This window comes from Lepidothrix coronata, unplaced genomic scaffold, assembly GCF_001604755.1.
Source record: "Lepidothrix coronata isolate B3197 unplaced genomic scaffold, Lepidothrix_coronata-1.0 Scaffold51, whole genome shotgun sequence".
Lineage (NCBI taxonomy): Eukaryota > Metazoa > Chordata > Aves > Passeriformes > Pipridae > Lepidothrix > Lepidothrix coronata.
Genome location: NW_016690231.1, coordinates 3,998,569 through 4,021,568, shown reverse-complemented (window position 1 = coordinate 4,021,568; position 23,000 = coordinate 3,998,569). Strand labels below are relative to the sequence as shown.

Genomic DNA, 23,000 nt, shown 5'->3' with positions numbered 1-23,000 from the left:
ACAAAATATAGAAATCACCACCTATACCAGCTATTGTGTTTCCTGTTCTGCTGTGAGAACAATTGTTTTCCTAATGTTGCTTGACATTTCCTTGAGGATTCAGCTACTGCTGCTGCTTATCAGTGGATAATCAGTGGTATTGTAGGAGGTGGCAGAGTGCAGGAAGCAGGTTCTGGTGCTGAACCAGAGCCCCCGTGTCTGTGGGGCACGTCCAGGGTGCTCAGTATGGCTGAGCAGACAGACAGACAGACAGACAGAGTGCTGTTGAAGCTCCTGGTGCAGACAGTGGGTCAGTTCTCTGTTGCCTTAAAGCCTTTGGCTTTATCGCAGCCATACGAAGGAACCAGAGGAGGCAGAAGTTGTGCCACAGGGCTGTTCCATCCACAGGGACGTAGGACACGCACCTTTCTGTTTTAGTTCTAAACAAAAAAGACAATAGAATCAAGACTTTGTTCTTTAGTCTTCGTTTTTTGTTTGTTTTAACCGTCACAGTTGAATAGCACAGGGCACCTACAGGGTGAGTAGGGGAAGTGGCAGAGTTGGGAATTGCTTTTAGCATCATGTGTAATATATTAATTGCTTGTACATCAGTATTTCTTAATCTCTGTAATACCCATGAGTTATGACTGCTTTCAGTGGAGATGAAATCAAAAGGTTTCCATTCCTGCCCAGAGCTGTAGCTGGGTGGGTACCAACTGCTTCCCAATGCTGAGGATCTCTAATGGCTCTAATGGTACCAGCTAGGAAGCCATTAGATAATATCTACAGTATGTTTCCATCTCCTTTTGCTCATCATGAATTTGAAATTCCTGATGTTCTTATTGTACTACAGAGAAGGGAGGTAAAATTTCAGTAGCCCTTTGTCATGACAAACAATGCCTTTTACTATTTTGGGGGCAGATGCATTCTCTGAGGTAATTAATCAAAATAAATTCATTCATATGCACACTGCTTCCTTTAATGAAGCCATTAGCAAAGGGCAGGAGATTGAGGTTTCTAATTGCTGATAATGTCCCTGTAGCCAAATTTTCTGTCTTCTCTCCAGGAAGGTCTTGGGAAATTTGAAAAGGTTTTTGAACCTTTGCAGTAATGGCTTTGTACCACAGCCACTTAGAATTCAGATACATCAATAATGACCTGTTGGAATGAGAGACACGGAAGTGACAGATTATTACTTAACAATTGGTCCAGCAGCTCTGCTCCACACAGTGCAGAAAGCAGGAATATCAGTGACATTTGCCTGTCAGATGTTTCCATTTTGAAGGTGTAGATCATTTTCTTTGTCCAGCGGAGAAGGATCGTATTATTTGTGGTGGGTGAAGCAGGATGGGGTTATTTAGAACACAAGATATAGGGGTTATTGTGTGATCATTCCATTTTGAAGAAATGGAGGCTACTTAAATAAAGGGGTGAAGGGAACCACGAGAGATCATCTGCTCCTTCTCCTCCTCTACCTGACTGAAAGAACCTGTGTTATTTCTGAATGATGGATAACCTGTTCTTCAAAGATCTCTCAGGCTAGACTGCATTTTCTTCTGCCCTAGACAACCTATTCCATCAGTTCTCTATCATTATTGTTATAATAAAGATTGCCTTAATGTCACACAAATCTCCCTTGTTGCAGTTTTAGCCCATTACCTCAGGCCCTGTCCATGAACATGGAAAGCATTATATTCTTTCTCATTTTTTTAAGATTTTTATGCCTGTGGAGACAGTAAACATCTTTTCTCATAATCTTTTCCAGTCTAAACAATCCCAATTCTTTCGGTAATTCCTTATTGATCTTATTTTCTCCTTGTTGATTTATTCTCCTTGTTCCTTTTTATTTCTTTTCACTTGAGAAAGTTTTTCTTGGCAGCATAATTCTCAAAAGCAGAGACAGTCCTTTAGCTGAGGCCGTGCTAGTGCTGTGTAGGAGCACCTCACCCTTCCAGGTGATAATCCTCTTTGTACAGTTCTCTGCAGGAGGGTTCTTTGGTTGGTTTAGGTTTGGCTTTTAACCTCAGCAGTGCTGACTTACATTTGGTTTGTGACTTATTCTAGTCCCCAAATGCTTTTCTGAGAGCAGCTTCTCCCATTGACTCTTCTCTGTCCATTATTTATAGGATTTGTTGTTCCCACAGAAAAGAAGCAACTTGCATTCATCTTTAATGCTTCCTGGTTTTTTACACCCTGTGTCCAGTGCTGGATTTAATCCTGTCCTTGGGTGTTGTTGTGGTGCTGTGATTGGGCTGGGAGCTTCCCTGCAGCCATCCATGGCTGGTGGAGCAGCAAACAGGACTGGGTGTGACACTGCTGCCAGTCTGGCCATGCCCGGGGCAGCTGCTCTATTCCTGGGGACACCCAGGGCTGGGAAATCAGGAGCACAGGATGGGTCAGGGTGCCTCGTGGTCTTGTCTGCTGGGCTTCCCACTTCCCTCCTCTTTTTCTTCATATTTGATTTCATGTTGGGGCCCCTGATGGCTCAGTGCTGCAGGGATGAGCAAAGCTGAGCTGGAGGGAGTTGGAGCAACTCCCAGGCGGGTTGCTGTGAATTAAACCTGGATGATGGTTTTACTCTGCTGCTTGTGGCACAAAAGTTTCACCTCATTGCATAATCAGGTCTTTATCTTCTTGGCAGTGGTGCAAGGCTTGTTTCTTCTTTGTTTTATGATTTTCTGATTTGTCCTGAACTTCATAAATTAACATTAAATGCAAACATGGGTAAATCCCCAAGCCACAGAGTATGTTTTATATCTGAAATTCCTTTATGGTATTTCTCCTCCTCTGAACCTGTCCCTTTAAATCACATTTCTGTATCAGTAATACATATCAGTTGCGAAAGAAAAGCTGGATCTGAGTGCAATAATTTCAAAGCAGAGCTGAGATAGCCTGAAAATATTCCCTGTTGTTTCCACAAACTCTGCTGCTGCTCCTTTGCCCTGGAGTCCTCAGTTCGCCGTGTTGAACACTCAGAGACACAAAAAATAAAGCTTTAAGGAATTGAGACAAAAGATTAATTTTAAAGGACACACAATACTTGCAGTAGCCAAATGCACAATGGATAATACATTGAGCTTGCTTTTTGATGAACCCATGTGGGTTATTCAGTGCTTGTTGCTTTGGAAGTCTGCAGAGAGAAGAGTGGTTGGGTTTGTTACTGAGGGGGGGTTTCCACAAATGTTGAGATCTGCTCCTTTGCATTCTGTTTCTGGACTTATCAAAATCCCAGTACGTGGAAATAAATACTTTTGGAACAAAATTTTCAGTTTTGGATGACAGGAGTGACGCTCCAAAAGGCACACCTTTCACTGCAGTGCTTTATTGAGTGCTGAGTACCTGGCATAATTTGTAGGAGGATGGATGGGGATGGTCTCTGCCTTTGAAAGTTAGGAGTTCCTGGGAATGGCCTTGGATTTTCCAATAATGTTATTTAAAAATCTAGCTCTGATTTAATGTGTTGGGTAGCTTCATTTTCTTATATGCAATAGGAATAATTTAGGGTTCTTACGCTTCTGGAACAGTCAACATTCCTTTTTTAGCATTTTCTTTTAAGTTTGATGGGATTTCTTATGAGAGCTGTAGGAGAACCTGAGAGATAACAAGTTGCAAGATGAAAAGAAAATCTGACCTAAATTTCAAACTCACTAAACTTGAATTGAAAACAGTATCAACAGTATCAGTGCCCCATTTTGCTGCTGTTGACATCAGTGGCTGCAGTCCTCATGACTTCTGTGCTGAGGAATTTGCTGAATGTTTTATTCACTTTATATTGGAAGTTGGAGAAAACTTTGAAGTTCTTCCTGCATGGGAGTCTTGGGAATATGGTGATGCTGAAACAGTTGAGGAGTTAGAAGAGTTAGCTTAGTCGATGGTGCATTGAGAGGCTTTTATAGGCCTCAACCCCAGCTCAAACTCCAAATTTCCTCGTTATTTTTCCCTGCTGTTAAAAGCATCACTAACTCCTTCTGGATTCCTTACATTGCTTCATTGGCCATATCAGAGGAAATTAAATAATCTTGAAACAGTTCCAGATACAGAGTTCACAGAGAGGCCCCGTCTTCGCAATGGGCTTAGATTCAAAGAGCAGTATTTTTACTTTTGAGGCTCTTGTATCCTGTCCCAAACATTGTCAGTCAAGTCCATGTTAGTGAAAGGTCTGAACTCATGTTTTGGAAGGTAAATATTAGGAAAAGCCCCAAAGTAAAAGATACCTGTGATGTACCTGCCTGGACTGAATTTATCTGCAGTCATGCTGTTTGTTATTTATCAGTCTTCAGCACTGACTGTGTTTATTTAGCAGATAAAATATAACTGGGGTTTTACTACCTTTTACCAATTTGCACCTATTTGAAGCTGAAATTAAATCCTGAGCCACTGAGAACTAACCTGAAATTAGATCCTGAGCCACTGAGAACTAACCTGACCAGCACTGTTGTTTTGTGTACAGGACACGGAGATTCTGAACACAGCGATTCTCACGGGGAAAACAGTGGCAGTGCCCATCAAAGTGGTGTCCATTGAGGAGAACAGTGCTGTGACAGACATCTCTGAGTCAGTGGAGTGCAAATCCTCTGGAGAAGACGTCATTAAAGTAAGTTCCTGCCGTGGATCTGCTCCTGAAGTTTCCTATCGTGTTATACACAAACGAGAAATAGCCTGGGAACAGCTATTAATTCAGCCCCTGCAAATTAACTGTACTGCTGTTTCAAAAGCATAAGGAGAGGGATTTTTAAGAAGAGTGAGGTGCAACAGTACAGCCAGGGCACTGAGTTTCAGTAGAATTTCAGTGTTTAATTTCCATTTGTGTCCTGATTTTCAAATGTCTTGGTAATTTCACCTCGAGTCCTCTGTGCACGGATTACATTCTCTGCACAAACAGCTCTGCTGTTCGTCCTGCCTGTCCAGGTGTTTCCCATCACCTTTCCAGCTGTGATTATCACCTCCACAGCTGCCTCGGTGGAAGGGATTGGATGAGCCTTCCCCAGCAACCGCAGTGCAAAGTCATCCTGGTTGACTTCCCATTCTGCTGGGAGCTGTTGTGAATTAACAACGTGGTCCTGCACACCAGGGCTGGGGAAGCACTCACGTGGCCAGGCCATCAGCTCAGTGGGGGCAGCTGCATGTCACACAGTCCCAAACACCAGGGAGGTGGTTTCATCCAGAGGCAGCACAGCTATTCCTGCTGCAGTCGCAGTCCTGCAGGGAATTCCCAGTTGTGCAGGGAGTCGGTGCAAAGGCAGTGCTCTGCCTGAATCCCGGGGCGCTTTTCCAAGCAGGACTTCCCTGGGGCGTGGTTTTTGAGCAGGGGGGCATTTTAGCCTTGGTCTGCAAGTTCTTTAGAATGGTGGTTTTATTCCATGATGTGATTTTAGGCTTTGTGATGATGCACTTGAGGGGTCTTTAGTCTTCTCCCAGCTCCCGTGGCTGTGCCGTGTACAAACAGTGGTGCCACAGCATGACCTGTCCCAGTCAGGGCAGCCCTTGGGCTCGGGGAAAGCAGCAAAACTCCCCTGAACCTGCAGGATCCAACAGCTGGCTGGACTACTGTAAGATTTATATGGAAGCCAGTAACCATATAGGTGGGGAAAATAGTCGTACTTGGAGCTAAGGAAGCCATTATAGAAGACTTTTACAGAAAGCTTTCTGCTTTCAGTGGATCCTTCAGAGCCAAACAAATGTTTTTGCTGGAGCTTGAGGTGCTCCCCTATGTCAGATGCTTTACAGAGATTTTAATCTCTAAGAATTCCTGTTGACATTTTTCCTAAGGTAGTCACGTAACTGCAAATCAAAGTAAAAACTGAAATTCGGTGTAGGGATCATCCTGATTGTGACCTTGATGGAAAGCACATTCCTGAGTAAGAAAAAATGCAAGATAGCATTCACAAATTAAAAAAACACACACACACACAAAAAAACCCCCAAAACCACAAACAAAACAAACAAACAAAAAAACACAAAAAAACCCCACAAAAAAAGCAAAACCCAGAAAAAGCCTGTTGTGCTTCCATCTTGGTTAAACAACTAACAAAGTTTCACCAAATAATTCCAGCCCCATGAGGGTTTCTTCTTTTCCAACGGTGAAAATGAGCAGTGTTAAATTCTTCCACTCAGAGGAAGACTCAGGGAAATATATATATAAATGTGATTAGTAATACATCCCCAGATGATGCATAGAAAAATGACAGCACTGTTATTTTTCAAATAAAAATCCTTTTGGAAAAATGACTTCTGGGTTTTCAGCTTTGGAGCACATCGATCAAAGAAGGAATGAAATTCCCAAATCTTACCAAAAAAAAAAAAAAAAGAGCATGTGCTTGCAGTTATTGCAGTACAGCCTGGACTGTTACAGTTCTCCAACGATTTGTTTGGAAAGGGTGTTTTCCTGAAGCACTGTGTCCTTTGATTAGCACTTGGGCCCCTGCTGTGCTCTTCTCTTATTTTCTACAGAAATTATTTATCTCCACTAAAAGGCTTTCTTAAAATGGAGCCTGTTTGCAGGATTGGAACATTTTGAAGTGGCTTCCAGAAGCCTCCCTGTCTGGGTACTCTGGAGTTGAAGTGAAACAAATAACTGGAGGCTAACACAGGGCTTTTATTGGAATCGACTGGAGACATTTTTCAGGTGTAATTTCTTTCTCTTCAGAAATGTTTTGAAATTGCTCAGATGACTGGAGAAACTGTCTTCTGTGCTTTTAGAAATATATGCAGGCTCTCTAGAGGAGCGTGGCTGTGACATGAGTGTTAACTGCTATAAAACATACAGCTAGTTAAAAAACAGAGCTCAATTAAATGCTTTGAACAAAAGGTTTTCTCCTCTCATCAGAAAGGAAGAAAGGTGCTTTTTTTGCTTTTTTTTTTTTTTTTTTCATCTAGAACACTCCTGTTTCTTCCAGGAAATTTCTTTACACGAGGCAGTGGTTTGGGGTTCAAGGCAAATTGACGTGTTCAATTGGTTCAGTTTTTAAAAAGCACTCAGAAAGCTTCAAATGAGCACAGAGGCCTTTCATCCTTAATTCATTTTGAAATTCCCCATCAGGCTTTTATGTTAAATTCTTTAGAAAGATCATCTTCCTCCTCTGTGAAACACCGGTGTAGAGACCTTGTTGGGAATAACCTTTCTGCTTAAAAATAAAATAAAATCCAGTCATCATAAATTATATCTGTTGGGCAAAGCCCATGGTATCTTCACAAGCACTGTGTGCATGTGTTTACAGTTCATGTTCCTGAGCTTCCATGTCAGAGCAGACCCCAAACACATTTACAGGCATAAAAGCCTGTAGATTAATGTAAACCACAAACTCATTAAAAAAATAGAAATAAAAGGAGTTATTGATGAGAGCTATTGAGAGCTATTTCATAGTTAGACATATTATCATGATCAGATATTTTTGTTTGCTTTTAATTGTGTGGAATTTCTGGTAACTTTGGATTCAGGCAAACCTAAGAGAGTTAAACCAGAAGCTGAAGATGATCAGTGCCTATTAACACTTGGCCTTTAATATTTGCATGGTTCTTGTAGGGAGCTTAAAGGTAATGTTTGTGCCCAGCAATTGGCCATCAGATAAAAGCTTATTTATATTAATTTTTAAAGTGTCTTCAGCTGGACTGCAATTACATTGTTCTCAGGAACAGAACCCAGTAGAAATCTAAACCTAAGTTCTATCTACAAACAGGTAATAGTTTCCCCAGTGATAATCATGGTCTGGAGGCAGCTCAGTGCAGTTTGTGTCCTGTCTGAATGTGCTGACTACTACTCCTTTTACTTTTTTTTATTGTCTCATAGTTTCAAGTCCTTACTTCCAAATTTACTGCTGATTTCGTGAACTTTAAATGCCTTTGAATGCTCCAGGCCTTCGCACAGTGGTCCAGCCTTTTAAAAGTGGACACAAAATTTATTACGGCACTAAAAATGAAGCAACAGCCAAATTTTACTTCACCGAGCTGGAATTTACCAATAGAATCCATATATCTGGATCCATTAATAGTAATTGCAGTTGCATGCACAGGCTTCTTTTCATCTTCTGGACATTCTAGTGGAATGTGGCTGGTTTTGCTGGTGCTGTTGTGCCGTTTGCTCGGGATCAAACACTGCTCCGTGTTCCCAGGTCACCTGGCTGCAAAGAGCAGAGGTGGTTTCATGCTGTGGAGAGCACCACAGTCTCCAGTTTGAACAGCCTTGATAATGTTTCTGAACTTAAATTTGGGGTTTGCCATTAAAACAGCTTGGATTCAAAAATCCTCAGTGCTCCATGTGTTCCAGAAGCTGATGTGAACATTTTGGGTTTGTATTTCATCATTCTTGAACAAGTTTTTACCCTGTTGCTCCATGAGGAGATGTTGTACATCATATTGTGTTGTTATTGTAGTGCTGGTATTTATAATTGGTAAATTAAGAGTTGGATACCTGTCTCAGTGTAGTAGCCTTGAACTGTACTCTGAAGACCTTATTTATTAGTTCTGTTTATTTTTAAATGGCATTATTAGGTTTGAGGTGTATTCAGACCAAAACATGGATTCAGGTTATATTAGTCCACGTATGCATCCTGCTGAGGATGTCACTGGAAACAAAAACATGGATTTACCTTCAAGATTTCCCTCAGTAGTTAATGAACAGTGAGCTCTTGGTTCCATTGGGAATCATGACTAGAGGATGACATTAACAGCAGGTAAAGGCCACTGCAAAAATGTTAGGAATTTCTGTTGGGAGCTAAAATCCAGGACAGAGTGTCACAGCTGTTCCTCTCTTAGTGCTGTTACTTGAAACAAAATCCCAGATCAAAGCACCAGTGAACTGTTGGGGGCTGAAAATCTGACTGGAGGGTGTTATGGTTGAACTCTGGCTTAATAGCTGGAAAAACCTGGAACTGCTGCTGGTATCAACACTTTCACAGCAATACTGGGGGCAATAATAGACACCTGTCAAGGTTACAGATCTTGTTTGAAATCCCAATCCAGTCATAATTTACACACATGAATAACTTTACTATGAATATTGCTGACATCAGGGAACAGACATGTATGAAATAGTCATTTAGGATTCATAAATGCTTTTAGATATTTTGGCATTTGTAGTGCAGAGTTTATGAAATGAAATTAATTATCACTAAGTAGACACGGACTCATGTTGAAATGTCTGCTGTCCACTTGTGAATCCACTCAGATTAAAGGTCAGCCTGGATGCTGTGTAGTGCATGATGCAGGAATGTCTCAGTTGGCCAGTAAGGAAGCTGACAGATGGACATATTTGTAAGAGATAAATAAATAGTTGTGACTAATTGCAGTAATTTATTTTTCAAATTGTGTATCTGGAACTGTATCACAATAACCTGTTTACTAAGGAAAAGTCATCAGCACTTTATTATTTAGATGATGCTTTGCTATTGTTTTAATATAGGCAGTCTTACACAAATAACTACGCTTCAACCTCTTCAGTTGTTTATTTAACTACAAAGGAATTTCACTGCTCTTCCTTGCTTTCCAGCAAAGGAGGGCCTAAATATCTGGTGTGTTGCTCTCCACAGGGCTAAATCAAGATTTGGTGCTTTTCTTATTGAAATTAAAGTGTTACATCCCGAGCGTTACAGAACTGATCTCGTAGGGGCTCAGAGCTTCTGGTCCCAAGCATAGCTCGGAGATAATTGTGCTTGGTTCAGTGAAACATTATAACAGATATTGCCAAAATATTAAAATGAGGAATCTCGTAAGTGGCTGTCAAAGGAAAGCTGAGTCTGCTCAAAACAAAGCTTCCCATGGGATCCAGGGTTTGTTCCCTGCGCTTTCTTACCGGCAGCATCTGGAAGCAGATAATGCTGTGGTGGGTTGTGATGAAGTGTGAGGCAGAGGGTGATTTCAAGGGGAAGTTTCAGGAGGTTTTGTTCCAGTAGAAACCCTGGCACCTCACAGGCACGTTGCATTTCCCTCACACCTTTCAGCCCCTGCTGCACAGGGCAGGGTGAGCCTTTTCAAACCTGCACTGCTGCTCTGCACCTCAACAGACACGTCTGTTCTTCATATGGGGCTTTATTGCAAAGACTTCAAGACTCAGAGGATTTAGGGCTTCACATTATGTTTTCAGGGCAGGTTATAGGAGGAAATAAAGACAAGCAGCTGGCCAGAAGGAGCTTTTGGTTCCTATCAGCTATTTTGATCGAGGAAGAACACTAACTTCCATTAAAAAGCTCCTACAGTGAATATAATGCAATTGATTTGTTGCTTATATTTTACTTAGGTCAAATAAAACCCTGTTTGGAGTTTGCTGGCTAGGTGCAACTGCTGTAGAGCTGAGCATGCTGAGTAACGAGTAGGTGGATAAACTTCTCATTAAAACAGGTCTCATTCCTAACTCAACCCTGAAAACAAAGGGAGAAATGAAAAGTCACACTAGATGGGGTTTCCAGGCATCCAGTGTGTTCTAATAACAGACAGGCCATACTGTGTGCAGTTACTTCAACTTAATGCTCTCTTCTGTGGTTTTATGGCAGTCCTGCAAGATTCAGTGAGTATGGAGGGGTCAATCTAAACAGCAGCAGCTGCCAGTCCTCCTCCACTGCAGTGGGCAGGGCTGATGTCTCCTTCAGGTACTTCAGCCCACACAGCCACAGCTGTAGCAGCACTCTCACTTCAAAAAATAAAGCAGTTGTATAACCTTCTGGAAGGAATGTAGAAGTTGGACTGTTCCTCATAAGGCACCTGTGTGTTCATTCTCAGGCTTGCCAGTCTTCCCTTGGTTATCTCCAGAACCAGGATCTGAAAGCTCAGCCTGTGTGACACAGCACTGAGGGATGACACAGCTGCACTGCTTGTGGTCCTGAGCAAGGGTCTGTCACGGGGCTGTAGGGACACACCAGCAGGCTCAGAGCAAGCATGGCATCTCTGCCACATCCCTGCACGGTGCAGATACCCCCCAGGGGCCACCACAAGTCAGCTTCCAGAAGTTTTGTGTTCGGTAACCGATGAACCGCAAACACAGATCCCACTCACCACACCCTGACACAGCCTGAAAACCCTCCCAAGCAGCAGCTGCATCTCTGTGAGTCCAAGCCCAGCAGTTTCACTGATGGCTCCTCAGTTTCCTCTTCTGATCCTCTGTGAACACATAATCGTTTGTGTGAAACTGAAAAGCTTTTGAAACAGGGAAGAAAGTCACAGCGTGGAAATGCCATTGTTTTGCTGCTCTGAAACCCCGCAACTCTGTAGGTTTTTCTTCTGGCAAATCTGTTGCTATATTCTGAGCAGAATAGCAAATAGAAAGTCCACCTCCTTGCCCTCCTGCATACTTTTCATAGTCCTGTGATTTACTGGGATCAATACACATCAGTAGAGCAGAAAAACTTCAGGGGAGCGTTATAAAAATGAAGCTTCACCACACACCTGTCAGATGCAAATAGAGCATATAGGGCAGCACTATGTGGAGCTTGCACAGTGTTGTATCATTAATGTACACCACCACTCCCCCAGCAGCCAGCCCCTGTGGAAACTGAAACTCAAAATTGCCATGGTCTGAGATACTTAAATTCAGCAATAAAAGTTGTAAATACCTTGCCATCTCATAGTAGGCAAAAATTACAAGGGCAGCTGAAGGAACTTTTAAACCATATCCTTGCAGACTTCTCTCCCTGTTATCTCCTGCCTTCACCCAGCTCACCAGCTGCATTAGGGATGTCAGTGTGGAAAACCAATACATCCCAAATGAAAAATCCAAGCAGAGTAGCAATAATAGTGCCTCGGGTTCCACAGAAAGTGCTTCAAAATCAACTTCAAAGCTGCAAGAGCAAAACCAGGAAAGTAAATGGGAGAAATAACATTAGTCTTGTGACAGCTGTAGATGTGATGGGAAGATAAGCAGTTTGCTCCAGACCCTTCTGAGTGATGCAGTCAGAAGAAACTCTGGTTTGCTTCTACTTTCCTTTTCTGCCACTGGTTGTGATTTACACATTGTGAATTTGTATATTGTAGATACATAGCAAGTTAGGAAATGACAAGCACCGTGATGTTCTCAAATGTGCAACTGCTGCCCAGACTGTGTAGATGGAATTAAACAGTCGTTTCACCCTGGGATCCTGCTTTGCCAAGCAAGATATTTGGGGCCGTGCTGTGTGTTTGGGCTGGAATATCCCCAGTGAGCAGGAGCCAAACTCTGTGTTCGGCCCCATTTTCAGAAATTTCTGGACTCGAGAGTGCACAAAACAAGACAGATTTTGGTTTCTGTGATAATGGGAGCTGCAGAGAGCTCCTGTGGCTCAGTGCAGCTACAGTTCAGCTTCAAAAGCTGGTCATTTGGGAGCAAATAGATGCCCTCCAGTCTCAGCTGGCATTTTGTGCCCCTTTTACTCTCTCAGTTCTGTCTTAGTGAATGATATTCAGTGAGTTCAATGTACTGCTTCTGCTCTGCAAAGCTGCCAGTGAAATCTTTGTAATGAGATTAGATAATGTACAGCCTTTTCCCTAAGAAATGCTCTCTAGCTTTGGGGGGTTTCTGCTTAGTTTTGCTTATCTGGCTGCTGATACCGAAAATGCAGACCCTTCTCAGCAGAGAGGGCCCAAATTGCTTTCAAACTATGGCCCTGATTTTACAGAGTTCTCTTCTTCAGCACTCAGGGCTCAATCCCTGTGTTATTAGTGTGGATTGCTGGGAATGTTGCCTGAGGACTGATCACAGGGTTTGAACCCACATTTGGGATGTGGCAGCTGTTTACAAGCACAAAGAAACACCAACACACAAGCCTTGTTATCCACTGAAAACTGGGCACAGTTAATGCTAAGAGAGGCAGCATGAGGCTTAAATCAGTTAATAAAGGTATACCTGCCCTGCTCCCTGTATCCAGAATGGGAATCATTATTCCTCAACTATTGCAAGGAACAGATCCATTCTTTCGTTGGGTTGCAGGTAAAAACAACTCTCAGGGTTATTCTTGCACGTAATGTGAAAAAAAATCAAGCCTTTAATTTATTAAGATGACAGTGTTATCAGAGTTAAGTCTGCAGGGCTGTATTTACCTTTGTGCTTGCCCTGGGAGGGAGCTTTTGGCTTCGCTTTCCAAGTCACTGAGCACAGTTTCAGCTGCATCAGCGGGAGTGGGGGGTGGCTCTGGCAAAGTCAAGTCACACCAACAATTAGCAACTCCTGTAATGGAGGTTTCCATTTTAAAGGCTGCTCTAACAGTGTCACAAAGCTGTAAATATCATGGAAGAGCTCAGGTCTGAAGCTTTAACTCTTATCAGACTTAAACAGTTTATTATGAAAAAATGAATAGTATGGGCCTTGAGACAGCTTCAATTTTCCAGTAGGTTACTGATTATCCAGGATTATGCAGCCAGGCATTGAAATCCTTCTTATGAAGCAGTTGCCTAATGTTCATGTAGCATAGGATTTCCTTTGTGTGTAAGACTGTAGTGTTTAATTGGAATCAAGGCTGGAGAGCTACACGGAGTCTCTCTTTCAAAACCTGTACAATTTAATAGAGGATAATTCCCTTTCTACAGAGGATGTTGTTAAAAGGAAATCTTGGAATGAATTCTATAGCAAGGACATGAATAATATAAAATTCTAAAGAATTGTTCAAAAAACCTGTGGAATGATTATCACTGTCTGATATTTCCTATATATTATGTAATAATATGTATGTATGTATGTATGTATGGTGGATAAATCATCCTGGTCCTCTGTATTCCCTAATGGAATGAGTGACTCTTCACAAAGCTTGACCTCCATGAGCTTCAATTACCTTTCTGGTATGTCAGAGTGGTGGTGCTGTGCTGAAATACACTGAAATTGAGATTTCCTTAAGAGACACTGGAAAAATCTCTTTGCTCACAGAATTCATAAATATTTAAACATTTATGTAACCTTTGAATATTTTAGCAACATTTACATTAGTATAACAGAAATGGGTAAATGGGTTTACACACCAAAATGCAAGATTCTGAACCTGATGAATACAAGCACGACAGGTACCATTATCATATCTCCTCATTCTGTTCAGTATTAAAATCACACAGACTTCTACCTAGAAAATGGACTGATGCCTCGCCATTTTTCAGTGTCCATAAACTTGACAGGGTTGCTGCATTAAAAACTTCCCGTTTTGTCCTTCTGAACTGTCCTTCAGAGACTGGGCTGATATCTGCAGGGGTCAAAACCACTGGGAGAATAAACAAGCTTAGAACAGACCAGACTCTCAGAGGCAGCACCACTCATTTATTTTTAGGTCTTACAGTTGTTGTTCTTTCCACTCCTGTGTGCAACAGATACGAACCAGAACAGACAGTGTTTCGAGTTCACCATCTTTTGAAAGACAGCCTTGGCTTATATTTGACATGACATTTGTCTTTTTTAAAACTATCTGCCTCCACCAGTAATTGAAGGAAGATTTCTCAGGAATCTGTAGTGGAATTTAACCCAGCAAACCCAATATTCTGTAGAAGTGCCAATAGCCCCTTTATGGCTGCAGTGCATTGTCACATCCTTTGTGGTGACCTCAAGCAGCTCTTGCTCCCTTCTTGCAGTTCTGCAATACAGAGGTCGTGGTGGGATCAAGACCTTAATCTGAAATAAGTAAAGGAAAATCCAGAGGTTCTGCATTTGGCTGGTAACAGAATATCCTTAGTATTCACTTCAGCCAACCTGTTGATTACCAGGTGCAGAGGTACATCCACTCCCCGGATCATAAAGTCACCAAGTGCCGTAGGTAGGGATTCAGGAGTGACTCTCTCTTGATTTCCAGGCAGTAGTTTTCTCTGTCAGCTCAATAAAATGTGATTTGTTGCAGAGAGAATCTATCCAAGTCATCTGGAAAGGCAATGGCCTTTGTTACAAGGGGGCACAAAAATATGATGCCAGAAAAAAAGAAAGACAAAGAAGAAACCTCTGGGGAATTGTGCTTAGCCCTGTTTTTTGCTGTCTGCTCCTTTATTTTAATCTGGAGAAAGAAGTTAGAAAAATAGAAAAAAGGGCAAAAGTAGCTGAATGCAGCTTAATAATGAAAGAAACTGCTGAAATAGCATCAGAGGGCTCTTTAAAATGCAAAACTTCTTGCTGATCTGCTACACAGAAAAGAAAAAAACCCAATCACTTAAAGGTGGTGGCTAAGCAGGCTTTCCCTTCATCATCGCTCACTTCTTCTGATGCCAAAGATAAAAAGCACTTTCAGAGGGACGATGTTTTCATAGTAAAAGTATAAATGCTACAGCAGATGAGACAAAGATCACTGTTCCCTGAGTCACCAGCTTCTATTAGAAACTCTCTTGGACTAGAGTGGGCAGGACCCAGACATGAGAGCTGGTCCTTGACCTTCCAGTAGCACTGGTAAAAGCCTGGAGGAAAGCAGAAAGATACTTTTGTCTGTCAACATTTTAAACAAATGTACATTTTTAATTAAGAAGATTTTGAGTTCTAATGTGATCCATTTTTTTGAAGTCTCCGTTCTATCCTTCCTCCATGATTCCATGCTTCGTTGTTTTAGGTTGTTCATACCAATACTGTGTTTCTATCTTGTTTAACCCCATAAGTCTACATTGAACAACTCCAGAACCAACTTGGTTGTGATGTTATTTCCATCTGAGTTAATCTGAGCTGAAGGGGGTCTGTTGTGGCACCACACACCCCTTACCCCTTTTTTTTGTGAGGGGCATCTGCTTAGCAAACCAGACCTTACCTGGGGCTTGCTGATGTGGTAAATTGTAGCAGAATCAGTACATCTGGATTTGTTCTCCAAGGCTGAGAAATCCTGTGTGTTTATTTTTTAAGAGATGCTGTGTGAGACAAGGGCAAGGGAAGCAAACCCACTTGCTCTCATTTTTTTCTGCAAAGCGTAGCTGGGTGTGTTGCTTACAGAAGCTGTGGAATAGTTTCACTTGAATGTTTCATGAGAGTGAGTATCCTTAGTCCATGGAGAGCACACACCCCTTGTGAATTAGATGCTGAGATTTTTTCTCCCTTTCACCCCCTCTGTAGCACTAGTTGGAAAGTGTTGCCTCTCTCTGTCAGAAGCAGTCGATGTTGCTTCCAGAATGGATTCCTGAAAACAGTTTAAAAGTGTACAGTAGTACAGTAACACACTACACTATAAGCTTTGCTCCTCCTTCCCTCGTGTGCTGCTTTATCAGAAGTACAGGGACAGAAGGAAGAGCATGTGTAAGGACATTAGCAATGCTTGTTCTTGGTGAAAAGACTAATGTTTTTCCCAAAGCAGCTCCTAAAGACCTGCCCACTATTGCTGGTGCATGTCCAGTAATAAATATTAACCTGTAGCAATTGTAAAGGCTGTGTGGTGGCTGCAGCAGCCACCTCCTTAGGATGCTGTATATGTATTTGTTTAGCCATTTGTTTGTTGCATACCCATGAAGGCGCAGAGCAGCTTTACAAATACAGATGGAGATTGGATCTCAGCCCAGAACCATTTAGGAATTGCAGTTTTGCTACTATTGTTACTGTAGTTTTTCCCTGACAGTTAGATTTGTTCAGTTACTGACAACACTGAGTTTTAGACAATATAAAATCATACATCCAGACCAGATCTGATCAGTCTGAAGCCAAGTATGTTGTTAAAAATCTTTTATCAGCACGTGCACGTGGTTTACAATTTGCACAGATAGGCAAGTTGTACGACACAGAAAGTTCACTTGTTTTCTCTTTGGATTGAACTCCACAGAAAAGAATGAGATGGAACCAGTTCCAGGACAGCAGTGGCTACTGCTCCAAGCAGAGTTCAATTAAATCTTACTGACAGTCCTCCCAAAATCTTCTGCTCAAAGGAAGATAAGGCTGGAGAACCAAGAGCTTTATCTGAAGCTGCTTTGTCGAATGTTTCAGACAGAGTGTCTTCTCCCCCAGGCACACTCACCACTTCCCATTGGGCTCTAGAGGTTGTTCTGTGCTCCAAGTGCAGTTACAGTTCTCTGACTCTGGCTGACCATGGCTCCCTGGGTTGTGGTGTTTACACTGGGGAGGGGATTGGACAGAAAGAATGGAATTGAGTTTCCTGAGGTCACAGAGGAAGACAGAAATTCGAGTCTGTATCAGCCAGGGCTCCCTTGTACCTTGAACTTCGTTGAGGATGTTCTGCCATAGGCGACATTCATGTGTGGTATATTATTTACATGTGATTCCTTTTAACTTCAGCCATCTAGAGATTAGGTATCTGGTCTAAGAGACTTTGTAGGGTCTTCATCTCTGGTGGAGAGACACAGGCAGCTTCAGTAAGAGAGACAGTAATTCTGCCAGAATAACCCTCTTAGGGAATGCATCATAGAAATGCTTGTATTATGTTCTCTGAAGTTGGTTTTTGCAATCTCACCATCAAATATTTTACCAGAATATGAGCAGTGCCTAAACCCAAAAGAGGATACAAATGGGATGTGTATGTTGAACTGGGAACAGTTTAGCTCCTGTGTCTGTGGTCCCGGGGGACATGCATCTGTCTGATTAGCCTGGGGACACAGGCATTTCCAGCTGATAATCTTCATTTGAATAAAATGGTATTGGGAATGGGAGCGGGGATAAAAAGGAGCAGATGATAATCTAAATATATGTTCAGGTGGGGAAATGCATTGCCACCATTAACAATGCTCATTATGGGTGATGAAATAGAATTCTGACAGGACGGGAGCAAGAGGAGGAGTCGAGATCTGCTGGGTTTGCTGTTAATTTCTGCAGACATACCAGCTCATTTAGTAATGTAACAGCTCCCATTGCTCGCCACTTAATGTATGATTAATGTGCCACAGGATTTCCCCAGACATTTATGACACCTTTAGGAATAGAAATGACAATGACTTTATCACATGGAGTCACTTCATACTATCTGCATCCCTCTTAATGATTTATATATTCAGGAGTGATTTTATCACTAGTACTCAGTAACGTAATAAATGAGAAAACTCAATGGTCTGTAAATTACAACATTGATTAAAGAAGTGATTACTGGTATAACTCTTACATGACTATGATAATGCTTGCTTATATTTCAGGACAGCATTTACATATAATGATAAATCTACTGTAGTGTTTAGAAATACGTTACAGCTTTAATAAAAATGTAAACATTTATAAACAGATAATGTTTATTGCAGAGGAAACGAGTAGATTTCTGTTACCCTTCAGTGGCTGAAATCTACTGCAGAGCCAGCTTTGTCCTGGGGACTGAAAGCAACGTCACCCCCACAATGAAGGTCATCATCAGGGTAGAGCTGTGATTCACATCTTGCCTCTGTGGAGACCTGTTTGGGTTTGTTGGGTTCCTCTTGACAAAGCTGTGAAGGAGCCTCACTCATTAAAAATTCCCCAGCACTGCGATGGGCTCGCTGCTCACAAACGGAAAATCAACCGCCGGCTTCAGAAATAGTACCCAGTCTTTAGGCATCTCCAGCATAATTATGCCTCCTGAGCCAATGAAGGATTTTTGTGTTCAGCTGCTCCCATTGTAAAAGGCCATCATTAACATGCATAAAGAGAAGGGAGCCTTTTCTGTTTGTTTTTGGTTTTGAGCTGCCGGGGTTGCACTTTGAGCTTGTTTTGTTGCAGTGATTACCTTTTCTTCTTCCTCTCTCTCTCTTCCCCCTCCCTTAGGTTTCTGACAGATGTGACTATGTTTTTGTCAATGGCAAAGAAATGAAAGGCAAGGTGAATGCACTTGTGAACTTCACCTACCAGTATCTGAGCGCTCCTCTGCAGATCACGGTCTGGGTTCCACGCCTGCCCCTTCAGATCGACATTTCGGACACAGAACTGAGCCAGATCAAAGGCTGGAGAGTCCCAGTTGTTTCCAACAAAAGGTGGGTTTGAGTTTGCTAAATTTCTTGGCCGGTTTGTAAAATGAATGCAGCACCTGCACCCAAAATGCAGCATCTTTCCCTGAGGAGCAGCAGTCCTGGAATCCCCAGCTTTGCTCTGGACATCTGCAGGTACAATAAGGCTTTTAAAATCTGTGGGATTTTTGATTCTGTGCATGTGTCTTGTCTTGGGCACTTGGTCCACTTACAGAGTTGTTGTTTGGACGTGCCAGCTTAGAGCAAAAAGTGGCATAATCCATTTGTACGGTCCTTCATCATGGGAGGTGGCTGAGAATCATCAGTGGTCCAAAAAACCAGAAGGGAGGGCTGTTATTTAAGTGGGTACTCTCTCCATCAGCACTCTAATATTAGTTTTCACTTATGTTCTTGAAATAATTTCTTTATGCTTTCTTTTCTTGCAACCCAAGGCCCACCAGGGACAGTGATGATGAGGATGAAGACGAGCGGAAGGGAAGGGGGTGCACCCTGCAGTACCAGCACGCCATGGTGCGGGTCCTCACCCAGTTCGTGGCTGAGGATTCCAGCCCCTGGGGCCAGCTGAGCTACCTGCTGGGCTCAGACTGGCAGTTTGACATCACAGACCTGGTGGTGGATTTTATGAAGCTGGAGGATCCTCACATTGCCAAGCTGCAGGAGGGCAGGATCTTGATTGGAAGGGAAGTAGGAATGACGACGATGCAGGTACCGTGCTCCGGATGTGGTTCTTGATGATTCTGTGACTGCCACGTTCTGCCATTCCCACAGGGAACCTCCGTGTGGTGTGTCTGATACAGTGCTCTGCTCTCGTGGAACAGGGTCATCTCCCATTACATTCCCATGACCTCCTAGGGTGTCACACACAGCACTGACCCAACAACAATGATCCAAGCTAGAGGTGGTCCAAGGCATGGAGCTGGGAGCCATAGAGCCTTCAGAGATGTTTAGGAGAGGCATCATTTCCAGGCTCAGTGAGAAGTCAGAGAGCTCTTTCCCCATGTGGGTGCAGGTTATCACCAGTCAGCTGATGGGCACAGTTTTGACTTTTTGAGACAGGGATCTTTAGATTGTACCAAGTTTAATTTTATTTATTTAAACATTAATTCAGGGGGGGAAAAGTGCAGCCTGGTTAATAACCCTGAAAGGCACAAGTGCCAACACCCAGTTCTGCCCCTGCTGAATCCTTACCAAAGCCAATGCATTAAGAATGAACACAGCCAATCTAGGCTGTAGATATGAGATGAGGAAGGTGGAGAAGTCAGTATGTGCATGAACTGGCTGTCCTTAGTTCCCTGAAGACAGCAGCATGGCCCTTCTTTAAAGGGAAGGATATCCTACTACCTTAACGTTCCATCAGAAACAGAAAAATAGACAAACAAGAATTTCTAAGCCAAGAAGTAAAAGACAAATTGTAGGTGTTTCTAACCTCCCTTTGAAGTAGTCAGGAAGTCTGATGAGCTCATCCATATGGGCACACAGAATAACAGGGCAAGGAAGTTTTAAATCAGCTCTCCTGGTGAAATGATGCAAATAAGACATGTGGGACGGGATGACTGTCAGTATTGGATGCCATGTTCTCAGCCAGAACCTCTCCACTGATGCTTTTCCAACCCTGCTAATGAAATCAGACTGCCTTTTCAGTGTGCTCTGCTGTTCTTTCCTGTGCATGAAGCTCTGGAGACAAGAAGGGATGATGACCCTGAAATAACCTTAAGAGAGGTTGTTTTAACTGATCGGCCTTTTCCTAAGTTGGTTCTTTTGTGTTTCTCCAAAGGTTTTGTCTCCTCTGTCTGACTCCATCCTGGCAGAGAAGACAGTGACTGTGCTGGATGACAAAGTGACCATAACAGACCTTGGGGTGCAGCTGGTGTCTGGGCTCTCACTGTTCCTCCAGCCGAGTGCTGCCAGCAGTCGGGCTATCATGGCTACAACTGTTGCCCAAGAGTTGCTTCACACTCCTAAGCAGGTAGTGCACACTCTGTATTTACTACTGTTGCCTTTTGGCATGGGGGAGTGTTTTACCAATGTAAATGTAATATATATAGTTCATAACAAGTTTAGAAGTTAGACTTTAAAATGTAGGTGTGGTCCGTGTCCATGTTAATTGCTTTCCTCTGGAGATATTCTGGAATTTGGATATTCTGGAATACGGACTTTGTCTACAGTAAAAGTTCTAACTACACTGAATACTTATATTTTTAAAACCCTTTCTTTAAATAATGGACCTCAGTTATTTTTGCTGCACAGGCAGTCTCTGGACAGTGATCCTGGTTTGCTGTGTGAACATGCCCTTGTTTTCCTTGCCTGAGAGCACAGAGTTCTGTGTGTGGCAATTTAATATTTTGAAGAGCTGTAAAATAGAGGCAGAAGATGGCCAGATAAATTTCTTTTCCCTCTTGGAGTCATGACAGACTGCTGGGCTCCTTACTTATTTTTGATATGGATTTTGGGGGGGTTCATCATCCAGTTCATGTGCTGATCCTACTTAATTTAGCCAGCAAATTCCCATCTCTGTAGAGGGGGTCTTTCAAACAGCATGTTTCAGGTCACAACCCCTGTGGAAAAGAATATTGGAGAGCACCACCAAATCAAGTCAAACAGTCACTCTGACACAGATTAAATCCAAGGGTCAGTAGCAGTGGAACAAGCTCTGTTTCAGGCAGTTGATTTGAAGGTTGGGACTGAGGACCATGCAATTAAGTCTGTCCACACCTACTCCTCTGGCAGAAACTTCTTTTCATCTCACATAGATAGGGAGAGATCTCAAGTCAAGTTTTATGGCCCATTTTCATGATAATTGCTACCTAATTTTCTGCAACATAAAAATAATTTAGTTTGTTTTATAACTTAGTGACAGGAAAATGTCCAAACTAGAAGGACACGTTGCCCATCTGTTCCATTTACTGCATCCTGTAAACATAAGAATCTGATGTAGTTAACCCATTTATACCCTTTTTCAGGGCTTAGAAAACCACATCTGACACATTGTCTTCAGACAAAGACTGTAAAAACAAAAACTGAAGCCTTCCTAACCCAATCCTGTTCTGTAGGACACAGCACCATTAGTCCTGCAGCAGCATTGGAAGAATCATGGCTTTGATTGCAGATAAAAGAGCTTGTGAATCTGGAAATGCTGCCCAGATGTTTTATCAGCTTCTCAGATACATAGATGATCTGTCCTGAGTGTGTAAAGGTATTTATGAACATCAGGTTATGGCATATTGAGCTGGGGCATTTCAGTAGTGCACATCCTGTTGTTCATGGCCTGGCAGGATGATGTGACATGTCATTATGTATCACTTCAATTGGCAAGTTATGAAGGAATTCAGAAGAGTGAAAATGTGTAAACATGGTTTGCTTTGAAATTATTTTTCTCGGCATCTGTGTTATGAAACGATTTTAGTGAAGTATTTTGTTTAAGCTGATGTTCCTCTGTAAGGCCATTTCAGGATCCTCAGAGTGGCACATTTCTGATACAGAAGTGACTGGGCATGCCAGGCTCTGGTTCTGAGCAATCCTCAGAGCTGGACAGGGCTGCTGGGCAGTGCTGCTGTCCTGCTGACCTCGTCCTGGGCCTGCTGTTCACACTGTGGTGAAGATACCAACTCTAAAACAGGAGGCCAGAGCCAGTCAAGCACCTTTTTCTCAGTTATAGAAGTCAAAAATCTCTTGTTTCTTCTCCAGACTCCATCTGCAAAAATCCCCAAAACCTACACTCTATTAGAAGGCAGTGGAAAGCCTTCTCTGCACCAGGATCTGGAATGCTCAAGGAAATCTGGTTGTTAGTAGTGGTCCCAAATTAGTCAGGTTTTCCCGCTCCTTCTGTGCTTGGTGCCTTCTGTCACAGTTTCCTGCACACCCAGAGCAGGATGTTCTTGTGGATTCCCACTTCAGGCTCTGCCTCTCCTCCCAGCCCCTCCAATCTGGAGCCTGCCCACCCCCATTGCCTCTGCCTGCCTTCCCACCACCTCCTCCTCACCCAGAGAGAGAGAAGTGTCCTGCCTCTTTCCCTATGAAAGGTTTTGCTGGGAGCATCACTCCTCACTTTGGGAATTTGTGAGGGTCAGTTCCAGCTGAAGTCCTGACCCTGGTTGTGCTGGGTCACTGAGGGTCCTGAGCACAGTCCCTGGTTTCTGGGGCACTTTGTGCCTTTGAGGCCTGAAGTGATTCCACACACTGCACAATTCACTTTCTACCTATTGTAAGCCACTCATTTGTTCTCAAGCCTAAACCTTACTCAGCCTATAGACAGG

At 42.7% G+C, this 23,000-nt stretch overlaps 1 protein-coding gene across 1 annotated transcript in view; it reads left to right on the top strand.

Moving 5' to 3' along the window:
- Positions 1-23,000, top strand: part of LOC108497629 (transmembrane protein 132C-like) — a 134,398-nt gene that overhangs the window by 101,795 nt on the left and 9,603 nt on the right. Inside the window, exons 4-7 of the mRNA XM_017815380.1 lie at positions 4,430-4,573; positions 18,548-18,753; positions 19,179-19,452; positions 20,522-20,713. Coding sequence (XP_017670869.1) covers positions 4,430-4,573; positions 18,548-18,753; positions 19,179-19,452; positions 20,522-20,713 — 816 coding nt within the window. The remainder of the gene's footprint in view (positions 1-4,429; positions 4,574-18,547; positions 18,754-19,178; positions 19,453-20,521; positions 20,714-23,000) is intronic.